Below are 13,472 nucleotides of genomic sequence, written 5' to 3' on the forward strand. Positions count from 1 at the left end.
TTTGCGAAAAATATGCACACACACACTAATACAATTAAATAATATTATCTCACAAAAACCAATTGTTCTGAGAGGGTAAATGAGAGAATATTTTGTTTGCAAAATAAAAAAAAAATGCAAAGAGAATAAATTGGCCAGGGAAAGGGTTGCCACGTTTGAAATATATATTTGTGAAAAATACAGGAAGGGTTTGAAAGAAGTAACTGATGCTGATACTGAAATGGAAAGTTTATAAAAATTCGTCATTCTGAGAATCTAAAAATTAAAAAAATAGGTACTTAAAGAAGATCGTTGTTCTCAGTTTTTTTTTGTGTGGCGAACTTAAAATATATACAAATTCCGATAGTGAGGAATATATTTGTTTCCAATTTTTTGGTCAAATATTTCCTTACCCTCTTAGAGAGCTCGAAAATAAGACCAGAATTTTCATTTCATACCTAAACATTGGCCAATTTTAGCAAGAATTTACTTTTGTCCACTTGAAATGTAAAATTTCAGGGATTTGGGTTAGAAAATACAGTTAGAATCTTTATGAGGAATTTATATCGATGTGCTCTCAATATGTCCAGTTCGGTTTTAAAAAGTTTCTTAACCCCATAAAATATGAAAATGATAAATTTGGCCTTAGTTTACGGGTTCATTAGGCATATTGGACAATATGACTTTACAAAGATCGTTACGCTGATAATTTGTATTTACATCGAAGTTATTGAGAAATGTCATCTGCGAAGCAAATTTATACGTTTCATGGTTCGGATATCCCTTCTTCATAGTAGATTTTACTTGTAGTGATGAACATTTTTTCATACCACCGATAATAGTTTTTTCCCAAGTATACATCAATTTTTTGTGCAAACTTCGGAAGCTAAGTAGTTGGATTTGAAGGCTGAGTGCTATAGGAACCAGGGTTCAAATGCCAGCCGTTCGCATACTGAATTTTTTTAGCCTTTAATTTGTGAGGAGAAATTTCAGAGAACTAAATTTTACCTTTATACATTTTCTGAAATATTAAAAGAATAGATTTACATTTTTCCTTCAATAAATTTTTCTATAATATTAGTTTGGAGAATAGGAAATCCCTAAATTTTAAATGAACTATAGGACTTTATTCAACATGCTTCGGAATGTCCGATTTTGGCCAAATATTCACCGTTTTGTTGTATGATTTGTTGCCATTTTAAAGATAACTTAATAATGCCTCTCTCATAGAAGTCTTGCTCCCTATTTGCAAAAAACTCTAGTAGTCGATTTTCGCCATCCTCCGTAGATACCAAATTATCATTAAATAAATTTTGCAAAGCAAGAAAGAGATGATAATCGCTTGGTGTCAAGTCCGGACTGTATTGCGGATGCATTAAAACTTCCAAAGAAAGCTCCCGAAGTTTCTGGCGAGTCACTTTAAATGTGTATGGTCTACCGTTGTCTTGGTTGCTATATGCATGTTTTTGGCCAATTTGGCAGTGTGATATTCAATTGAAATTTTCGATGACTGGTCAACCTGTGCGAGGTGCATCTTTAATATGTAAAATTGATTATCCGAGTTTGCAATAAATCATAAAATTGCACATAATTAGTGCTAAAATAGAGGAACCAATAAAAATTAGTCACATTTTTAGCCGCTTAAATTATTTGATAAATTTGTCAAAGAAAATCTATCAAAGAAGCTATAAAATTTACCGAATTTTCTCTTTTTTAAAATTATTTTTTTAGTGCGAAATATCACCTTTCCAACGAACATAAATCTGAAATGGTTTGATCGATACCTAACGAGAAATTTATCACTACAGTAATGGATTTCTTTTATGTATGTTTTATTTCCCAATCATCGAATTGCATAGGTCGGGCTCGAATTAAATAAAAAATCGAGTTTTTGAGGTGGTTTCCCTAATTTTTTTCATTGATTCCTTCTTCTGCCAAGATGTTTATAATTGAAATTCTTTTTGCAATATTCCACTTCTAAGTCAAACTTTGGCAACCCTACAACAAGAACACTTGCAATTGCATTGAGAAGCCATTTGATTGCGTACTCACTGACACACGAACACCATACTCTCTCACTGTACTGCAACAACAATTTTGGCAAATGCAAACAGTCGAGTGCCGGTAGAGCACGTGTTCAGTTGAAATTTTTGAGGCGGATGTAAGACAGAAAGCAGATTTTTTTTTGTAAAATGAAATAAAAAGAAAAAAATACTATACAACTCTTGAAAAGAACAAAGCTTTTTTGTAAGAACAGTAACAACAAAGCGAACAACTTCTTTCTATTTAAGAACTGGTAATTATCTAAGAATGGTTCTGTTCTGTTTTTTTTTTGGAGGGAAACAAAAGATTGTTTCTTTATCATTATTTAAACAGTTACAATAAAAATACTTTATAGAGAAGAGGAGGGGATTGAAATGAAAGAAATAAGTAGCAACAACTAAAACTATTTAGTTTTTCGTGTATGTGTGTGTGTGCGTTTGTTTTATTTCGGCTGCATTGTCGTCTGTCGTTCATTGTTGTTTTTTTTGTTCGTTAAACATTTTTATCTACACGATTTTTTGTTTTGTAAAGTTTATTAACCTTTACACATATTACACACTTATCGGTCATAGGTATACAAACGCACACACACTCAACCATACATACAGTCATTCGTAATAAATGAGTGTTGGAATTGTTAGCTCATAACGAACTAACGAGTGGTTGGAGGGGCCTCCCATCATAAATATAACTGTTGTTTGACGAAGAGCAGCCATCTAATAACACTCGGAAAGTAAGAAAACAACAACAACAAATAGAAATCCAAAAAAGTACAACAACAACAAATAGAAATCCAAAAAAAGTACAACAACAAATATTATTATGTAAATAGTAGAAGAATCAACGAACCCAAGTAAGAAAAACCCACAAAAACAGCAACAGGGTAAGCAGGGTGGGTGACTGAGTGAGTGCGTGTGTGAAGTCATAGCAACGTAATGTTGTCCAAAAAACACTACAACAACAACACAAAAACCCAAACAGATGATGGGTGCCGGTAAAAACTGTTGATGATGATGAATAGTGGTGGTTAGCAACAATAACAAGAGTATCCATTATTTAGTTTTCTGTTGCATGCCCACTAAGCTTATCTTGTAGTTCAGAATGAAATTGAAGCGGCAAAAGGGGAGATAAGGCCCATTAGTTAAGTGTCACAAGGTGGGAAAGTAATGAAAAAAAATCTATAAAATTTTCTTTACGAAATAGATAAATGCTGGGAGTAATTGTAAGGAATATTTTTGAGGAGCTTATCGCATTAAAGTGGTTCTGATTATTACAACGAAAAGTCTGAGGAAAGACTATAAATCTAATTCTTCTTCTTTAAATATATAAGGAATATGATACTATATCCCAGTATTTCGTCAGCAATTCGATTACGAAAATTTTGGGAATATTTAGCCTTTACTTGAAGTTGAAGTACGAAGATAATAGGACATTTTTTCGATTATATGTTAATAATGCTCCTACAAGCATTCATCCAGGACAAGGGGGAGAACTTGTTTATGTCTTCCCTTGCTACGAAATTACAGCTCTGAAATTACAATCTCAGGAATGACTATAAATCCTCTAATTCTTCAAGTATTATTTAGATTATGTGTAAATAGTAGAAAACTATCTGAAAAGGCTACAACACAGTGTCCTTTTAATACAACGATATGAACATAATTTACACATTATATAGATTTCAGATCATGAAATATTTAACTGTCTATCATAAATATATTTCCATTTCCATTGATGGGACTATAACCCGGTACCTTTTTAAAAACCCGATTATGAATCTGCTAATTTGAAGTAGAAGTCAAATATGCACTTCTGCTTCAAATTAACCCTCCCAAGGGAAAATTGAATTATTAAATTATTTATTAGTAGTGTTCATTCATTCATCACGAGGAGGAGTACTTATCTAGATCTCATACGAAGTCAATGCGAGCAAAGAACATACCACTAATATAATATTCTACTCTCCAAACGACACCAAATCAAACTTTGATTAAAGCCAAAAAACTGTGTTATTACTCTCTCTGTCACATTTTTGTGACACAACCTGACCTCAGCGAGCTCAGAAAAATACCAGGAGCCAATGATATAAGCTTACATCCAATGTATCTGTGAAACTTCAAGAAAGATACCTAATCAAACCACACTTTGATTAAAAACCAAAACAAACTGTGTTATTACTCTCTCCGTCACTAAATTTTAAAAATTTCTGTAACACATCCTGGCCTTCGCGAGCTTAGAAACATACCACGAGCCAAGGATATAATCTTATATCATATGTACCCGTGTAACTCCCCGAAAGATACCAAATCAAACCGAACTTTGATTAAAAACCAAAATAAACTGTGTTATTACTCTCTCTGTCACTAGATTACAAATTTCTGTGACACAACCACGAGCCAAGGATATAACCTTATATCAAATGTACTTGTGTATGTCCCCGAAAGATAACAAACCGAACTTTGATTAAAAACCAAAATAAACTGTGTTACTACTCTCTCCGTCACTAAACAAATTACTGCGACAAGCTCAGGTCTCCCGGAACTCGCTGCAGCAACCGGAGGAAACTTGTGTCGGTGCAAAGGAAGGATAATATGGAGGACTCGGATTATATATTTGGCAGAAAATGGCGAGAAGACCAAGCTTATGGTATCAACGCGAAAGACTTGAGAACTACAGCTTCGAAGTAGTCAAAAATTTTATATACATTGGTACAGCCATAAACAAAACGAATGACATCAGTTTTGAAATTCGAAGAAGGATAGTGATGGCCAACAGATGCTACTATGGCAAGGCCACCTCCCGCCAGACCAAAGTCGTACTCTACAAGAAATTGATACTACCCGTGCTGTTATATGGATCTGAAGCATGGGAACTTACCCAAGCAGATGAGACAGCTCTTGGAGTGTTTGAGGGAATGGCAAGAAGTAGGAGAATGGCAAGAATTAGATGGAAAGATCAAGTGGAAGATAACATCTCGGAACCTGGTCTTTCAAATGGAAAAACTGTGCAAAAGGAAATCTTTTTTAAGCTCGGCTTATGGAACGAAAGTTCTGTCACGAGCCAGTTAAGTAAGTAAGTAAAGAGTTCCGAATGCTAATAAATATATATCTCGAGTTGTGAAATGATTATTTGGCGTTCAAAGTTATGAATATCGGAATTTCAACACAAATAGTATAGGTAGAAACTCTACAAAACATTCAAGAAAATTTTGGCGTATTTTCATTTAAAGTTATGGTATTACTTTTAATAATACATTATATCCAAGGGGAAAATTTTCGAACATTCCCAACCAAATCTTGACGTATTTGCATTTAAAGTTATGAGAAAGTTTTCAATTTCAATGACTTATGTTAAGACACTTGCGAAATTTTGAGCCACATCTACTTTATATCTAACATAGGACTTCTGAAACACTTCAATAAATCTTGGCGTATTTGCATTTAAAGTTATTAACCCGTATTTTTATTTCTTTGGATTTCGATAAGAAAATTTTCGCACCAACTTTGAGAATTGAAGCAGAGGTGTACTAAATTATTAGCATGAAAATGAACCTAAATGGCCAACCGTCGAACCTAATTAAAAATTGATTTATATATTGGATCAAATTGGGTCTGAAATATCAAAAACTGTAACACTGTACATGATTCTGTTTCTTTTCACATTTTTATCATCTTTAATTCGGTATGGAATTACATTATATCCAAGTGAAAGATTCCGAACATTTCTAATCAAATCTTGACGTATTTGCATTTAAAGTTATGAGAATGTTTTAAATGTCAATGACTTCTGTTTATTGAGGTTGTTATGTAAAGATAAGACACCTGCGAAATTTTGAGCCACATCTACCTTATATCTAACATAGAACTTCGAAAAACACTTCAATACATTTTGGCGTATTTGCATTTAAAGTTATAAACCCGTTTTTTCATTGCTTTAGATTTCGATAAGAAGAAGGAAACAAAATCAGATTTTCAGAAAATGAACCGAAATGGCCAACCATCGTATCTAATTAAAAATTTATTTATATATAGGGTCAAATTTAGTTGGTAGCTCTAACTTCTGAGAATCTATTTTAAGGGTCTCACCACTATTACCATAAATACCAAATATTTCAAAGGGATTATTATGGCAACGAAAGACGTAGGTTTACTTCGGAAAGCTCCCCCTTGAAGTCCGCATATTATCTCCCTAGATTCCAAGGACTCCAGGTAGTTTGGTAGCTCTTACTTCTGATAATGTATTTTAAGGGTCTCACCACTATTACCCTAAATCCCAAATATTGCCACCACGAAAGGCGTAGGTTCACCTCGGAGAGCTCCACCTTGAAGTCTACATATTATCACCCAGGAATTGAAAGACTCCAGGTGATTGATGCGATCATGGCAAAAGTCTATAATGATGGATCAGGAAGTTTGATGGATTAACCTTGAGATCTTAACATTTTCAGTTACCTATATAAAGTTTGGAACTAACAAGGGAAGAAATGTTTAAAGTGTCCCTACAATCAGATATGGTATGGGAAATTTTTTGAAAGAAGTGCATGATTAAATTTATGATTCTAAAAGGGTTCTGGAACCCATGTGAACTTCAATTTCAAAAGCAAACAATTTCCCATTATTAATCATAAAACCCATGGATTTTATGACACCTTGGTTCCCTTACCTCTTAACCATCTGTCATGTGATTTATTACCGTTTTATTTGTAAAAGCGTACAATGAACCCGCCACAAAAAAGGCTTATCACCCTGCACTCTACAAACGAAGTAACCTAAGTCTAATTAAAAAAACTTAATGCCTTCAGAGTGCCTCTCTCGCCGCGTGGGCATGTAACGCATTATGCAATGAAGTACTTCATCGAAAAGGGCCAGTTTTATGACCCTATGAACGAACAATATGCGACTCAAAGCATAACTTTATGAACCTCATGGTGGGTCGACCTGCTTATCATGTCAACAAAGAAAACTAAATGCATTTTTTCCTATTTCAAAGTAAATAGAAAGAAAGAAAAAAATGGAAACATAGCTCAAAGTCAGTCACGCACTTATTTTTACGATTTTATAAGGCCCACAGAGATAGTGAGAGAGAGAGGGTTGCCAGAGGGAGCCCACCAACACCAGCATAATAATAATAATTATGGTTACTCTGATGATGATCATCATCATCATCGACACTATCAAGAACTTTGCTTAGTTAGATATCGCACAGAACATGTGGCCGTTTGACTATTTGCCTTACTTTTGACGCATTCACTCACTTATCGTCGAACGCGCCAACCCAGGCAGAACAAATGACTCTGCTGGCGTTGTAGAGCCAGAGTGAGTGTGTGCGTGCCTGTGTGTGTGTGTGTAGTTCAGCATTGGGGAGCAAATGAACACACTAGGCAAGCGGCCTGCAGTCGTTATGATTATTGTTGTTGTTGCAATAAGCCAGCTATTTGTTATTCTGCTGTAGTTGTTGTTGTTTTTTATTTCTGCTGCTGCCAGCCACCGCCGCTATACTTGTTGTTATTGTTTCAATTTTTTTATTGTTTAGAATTAATCTTATGTTTGATAATGAAAATGGGTCAAATAGTTTTGTTGGTTTTTTTCGCTGGTTGGCTGTGTTGTTGTTGTAGTTTTATGGAATGGCATACACTACACACTTACTCACGCACGCACTAAAAGTCAATCAGACATATCGAACGAAAAAACGAACACAAATAAATATTAAACAAAGTATTTTTTACTATTTTTTTTGAAACTTTGGAGAAAAAAAAAACGAGAACCTCACGATCAGTTGAGAACGTTGGGAGAATGGTTGGTTCTCTCAGTTATATTATCTATGCATGGTGGTAGTACGTGAGCTTTGGTTTGTATGTATGCACGTACGCACATTTACATAAGAACAAAGTGTATATGTGGGTTGTTTTTGTTGTAACAAGAAACAACATGAAACATAGAAATGCTTTCGAGTGTGTGTGTGTGCGGATAGAAGCCGGCATTTTCGGGTTGTTGATTTTGTTAGAAAAAAATTAAAAAAAAAAATAAAAAAATAGAAGAAAAAACTTTAGATATGGCTAGACCCACAATTTTTGTTATTAATTTTATGTTTTCTCTCTCCCTTCTCTCGAAACTGGGGTTTTCATGAGGGGTTTGTTGTCTTATTGGAATGTTTATAAAATGCTTGATTTTTTTTTGATTTCTGTAATCTATGAATCAGCTGTTGCATGGCATTACTGAATGTGGGGGCATGTCAACAGCAATGATTTATCAGTTTTTGAATACAGATTTTTTTCTTTACAAAAATCATGATCCCATAATCAAAGTAAGAAAGAAAAAATAGGAATTAAGCTCATTTTATTCGTTGTTAAATTGAATTTTTTGGGAATGTGACATTGAGATTTTAGAAAACAAATTGCAAGTTTAAAAAAACAAATTATATGACACAAACGATTTAAATTTCTGTTCCATTAATATTGTAGTTTAGATTAAGATCAAGGAGAAGTGTCGACAAAAAATCAATTTTAAAAACTTTATAAAAATGATACAACTATACCAAAACTTGGAGAACCATGAATTGAGAATTTTCATTCAATATAAATAAAAATTATTTTTGAACAGTATTTGTAGAAGTTCTGAAAAAAACTTATAAATTTTGGCGTATTTGCATTTAAAGTTATATATACATTTTTATCGTATATCCAGGGAGAACCAAAGATTAAAAATTTCAATACACAATATATAAAACAAATCTTTCATTTATATAGAGTATATGTAGAAATTCTAAAAAAGAAACTTTTATAAATTTGGGCGTATTTGCATTTAAAGTTATGTTGACATTTTTCAATTACATTAAAAGGAGCAAAATATTGGAATTTCAATTAAAAAAAATAAATTAAAGTACTATATTTTAAGTGATTATTTATACTCTTTCGAGTCGAGCATGATGATCTAAAATAAAGTACTATATGTAGTTATATTGAGTAAAAGTAGAAATTAAAAAAAAAACAAATATTATTTTTTGGCGTATTTGCATTTAAAGTTATGTAGACATTTTTAATTAAATTATATCCAATGTAAAAGTCTCAAATAATTCAAACAAATTTTGATGTACATATTTGCATTTATAAATTTGTCTATCGAAATTCTAAATAATTTCTTAAACTTGCGATTAATATACCTGCAAAAATTAGAGCCAGATCTACCTTCAATAAATCTTGGCGTATTTACATTTAAAGTTACGGAATAATTATTAATTACATTATATCCAAAGTAAAAAAATTAAACAAATTTTGACGTATTTGCATTTAAAGTTATAAAAACGTTTTGAATTTCATTGGATTATATTTATAAATTTATATATGTACCTCAAAATAGAAATACCTCAAATCGAAATTTTAAATAATTTTTAATAGCTTTGATTTAGACATCTGCAAAACTAGTGCTACATCTACCTTATATCTAACATAGAACTTTTGAAAACCCTCCAATAAACTTAGGCGTATTTGCATTTAAAGTTATTAAATCAAGTTTTGAAATATGATTTTCTACTTTCGATTCAGTAAAGATTTTCCCTGGAGGTCCCCAAAGAACCAGATATTTGGAATTTCAATACAAAATAAAAAAGATTTTTCTAGTTATATAGATTATAAGTTAAATTTTTGAAAACCTTCTATACATTTTGGCGTATTTGCATTTAATGTTATGGAATTATTTTTAATTTTCGAATCATTAAAACTTTAAATACTTTTTTTGTATTTACAACTAAAATTTTTGAGCCACATCTACCTTATATCGAAAATGGAACATCTGAAAACCCTTCAATAAACGTTGACGTATTTGCATTTAAAGTTATGACGCTATGTTTGCCAAAAATCAATCCCTATCGAAATAGGAACTCACATTTCAGAAGCGAAATATACATACTTGATGGTTCTAAAAAGGTGATCCTATAATATTGTACTAGACGTTATCCAAGTTCAGAGAGCGGGAAAGTTTTCTTAATGAATTTGCATTTAAAATTATAGTCAACAAATCATTGAGTTCGAAAGCAGAAGTTCGTTGAAAAAGGAACAAGTTCATCATTTAGTTTCATACTTTATTTTAGTTCAATCGTTTACTTTCAGTTATTTCGGTCAATTAAGGCGAAAATCTATGTCAACATTCCCTTGAATATGAAAGAATTCGGAAATATTTTTCTTTGACATATCGACGCCTGTTTTAAAGTTCTTTACATTTTTAGATACTACGGTCCTTAATTTAAATTCTCTGAAATTTTGGTAATCATCGGCCAATCCAAACTAAAGTTATATGCAAAAATGTACTTAGCATGGAAACTTCCATACTTTAAGACCTTCTGCCGAAAAACTTACTTTTTCGGAGCCGTCGAAATTTGCCTTTAATGTTATTATCAAAGACATATGGTTTATTGCGCAAAAACTGAACTAAGGTATTCATTTAGTTCCATAGGTCATTTTCTTTCTTCAATCTTTCAGTGATGAAAATCTGTCAATTCATGCAATTAACGGGAAGATCTGCTATATGCATAAGTGGACCGAAAGGAACTAGGTGAACCGGATCAAAAATGAAAGACTGGAGCAAGAGGAACTAGATACATGAGTGAACCTAGTACCGATAGTTCCTTTTACGGAATAATTGATTTGAACAAGACCCAACTCTAGAAGTAACTTCAACATATTAAATAAATTAATTTTATGAAGTTGGACGTATTACCACGTTGCCGTCGTAATACAGGTATTACCACGTTTGCTGGCAAGCTCGCCTTTAGACTGTGTGCAGTAAATATTTATTAGAAATTATGTTCTAAAGTTTAGAGATGATGCATACTCTTGCTAGGAGAAACAGGCAGTGAAAATTTGCCTGTTGATTAAAAATTATTAGCGCCAGAATCAGTTTCTCGAAGAAGTGAATAAAGTTACTGCTATAAAGTTAAGTCCATCAATATGGACCTTTTTTGAATTGTCCTCGAGCAATTTCACGTGTTCCTAACTAAATTTAAGGGTAATGCAAATTGAATGTAATGAAATCCTTCTCAGTTCACACATCTTTCGTAACAGAAATGAACATGGTAAACGAGAACAGAAATGAACGGCTGGAGCAAAAGGAACTAGTTGAACCAAAGAACCTCTAGGTTCGGTTCGTTGGTTCAACTGAAAGGTTATTGTGCTAGAAAAAAATCTTGATGTATTTGCATTTAAAGTTATGAATTTATACATTTTAAATGAAGTAGGGTACTCATGGTACCAAGGAGCATATGGGTGGCTTGAAGTAAGTTTGGTTGCAACGAACTAGTTCATTGGCACTAGTCCGATAAAGGCCCTGTTCTTAAGTGCCTTTATTAAATCTCGTTATTTTTTCTGATTTCGTTCCGTTATAATATGGTATAATATAACTTGTTTGTTCTTTCTTGCTACTTTTTCAGATGCTGTCTGTTTACCTTTCAGGTGTAACTATATATGAAGCAAAGGAACTAGTTCCATTTTAGAAACACTCCGAAAACTAGATTGCTTAACACTAATATAGAATTTGGTTACCATTTTTTATATTTACAATAAATTGAATTCTTGTTGGGACTGAGCCCATGATCTTCGGTGAAAGAAAGGTTTAAAGAAAAATGTACATAATTTTGATGTATTTGCATTTAAAGTCATGGATCCATTTTTTTTCAAATGAAATAGTGCTTGCGAATTACCCAGGACTATACGAGAATAATTATGAGATTTTCGTTCTTTCTCGTTTCTTCTTTCTTTCTCGTCCGTTTTTCGGATGCTGACTGATTTTTGTTTACCTTTTTGGGAGTAACTTTATGAAGGAAAGATAACTAGTTCCTAGAAACACTTTGTGAACTATATTGCTCAACTCTAATAGCGAATTATTATATTCTTATCGGGTGCTGATCCCATGAGCTTCTGTGAAAAAGAGGTTTAAAGAAAAATGAAAACAAATTCGATGTATTTGCCTTGTTTTCAAATGGAGTATAATGCTCTTAGATCACAGAGTTACCCTGTAGAATAATACGAGAATAATTATTATGGTATTTCCTAGTACTTGATTTCTGCTTAGATTTAATTCTTAGTCCAACATAATGATTCAATTTATTTGATATATAGATGGCGTTGATGAGAAATGACAATATATAGATTATATTTTTCAGGAGGGGCTGGATTTTGGGAAACATGTTGCAATAGAGTTGTTATTCATGGTTCTAGGGGTTTCGAAATATTTTAACATGATATTACATTTTACGAGTTTTCTCTGCGAAAACTTAAATTTTTGAAGATATGAGCTACATTTTCGTCTAACAGTTCGATCATTTATTACATATATAGATGGTGTTGATGAGAAATGCCTTCATTTGAATTACAACTTTTAGGAGAGTTTTGTTGCTTGGCAACAAGTTACAATAGAGTTTTCATTCATGGTTTCAAAGGGTTCCGAAGTGTCACTTTTTATGGTTTTTCATTTATTGGATTTTTTTCAGGGATATGGGCTAAATATTCGTCTAGCAATTTAATTTTATATAGATGGCGTTGATGAAAATGACAGAGTTTTGTGTTTTTGGGAAACATGTTGCAATAGAGGTTTTATTCATGTTTTCAAGGGTTTCAAAATAATTCGAATATGATCTCATTTTCTTGGGACTCTTATTTGCGAAAAATTGTGTTATTTTTAGAAAAAGAGGGCAGGGAAACATAATTTTTACGAGTAAAAAGTTTTTGTGCTACGTTTACGTTTATGGATTCGATCAATTTTTTATTCGGTTTGGAATATAGATGGCGTTGATGGTAGATATTCAAATATTTCATTTAAATCCTTTTAAATATTTTTTACTGTTTTTTTTAATATAGTTAAGACTAATAAAATAATAATTCTTAAAATTTTATAACTAAATTATTGATATATAATATTTTGTAATATAAAAACAAGAATATAAATGTTAATAATTGAATTTCCAATAGATGGCGCTGTGTTAGTGAAATAAAATAAAAGTAATACAATATTTAATTAATAAAATAATGTTAGTAAATGATTGCGATATAGATGGCGCTGAATATTTAAAACAATGAGGTTTGTTATGAGGAAAGACAAAAATTAAAAATAAAAACACAATTTACCTATTGAAGTCATAATTTTGGTGTTTTAGTTTTCTTGGGGGGAAGGATGTGTGTGTGTGTGTAATCAGGTGTTGATGTTGAATTTTGAAATAAAAAAAATTTAGAATTTTTTTTTTCAATATTCAAAATCTATACCAAAATAAGCTGGAACGCCAATTGATGTTTGTTGGTTGGGGTACTAGTAGTTGGTGGTGGTTGGGATAATACATTGGTAGTTTTTGTTGTTGTTGTTGATTTGGGGTTGTAGGTTGTTGTTAATAGCCAATTGTGTTAAACACCATTTTTGTGTTTATTTTTTTTTCTTTGAAAAAAATTTGAGTTTTTTTGGTAAAAGTTT

The 13,472-nt window shown here is 32.1% G+C and overlaps 1 protein-coding gene across 1 annotated transcript in view; it reads right to left on the reverse strand.

Moving 5' to 3' along the window:
- The window catches only part of LOC133323425 (hormone receptor 4-like), a 35,181-nt gene extending 22,013 nt beyond the window's left edge, over positions 1–13,168 (reverse strand). The window contains exon 1 of the mRNA XM_061532350.1: positions 13,136–13,168. Within this exon, the coding sequence (XP_061388334.1) occupies positions 13,136–13,148 (13 nt within the window). The 5' untranslated portion in view covers positions 13,149–13,168. The remainder of the gene's footprint in view (positions 1–13,135) is intronic.
- Positions 13,169–13,472: the final 304 nt, after the last annotated feature.

Source organism: Musca vetustissima, unplaced genomic scaffold (genome assembly GCF_032173495.1).
Source record: "Musca vetustissima isolate MV318-11 ecotype Yass unplaced genomic scaffold, APGP_CSIRO_Mvet_v1 utg32084, whole genome shotgun sequence".
Taxonomy (NCBI): Eukaryota; Metazoa; Arthropoda; class Insecta; order Diptera; family Muscidae; genus Musca; species Musca vetustissima.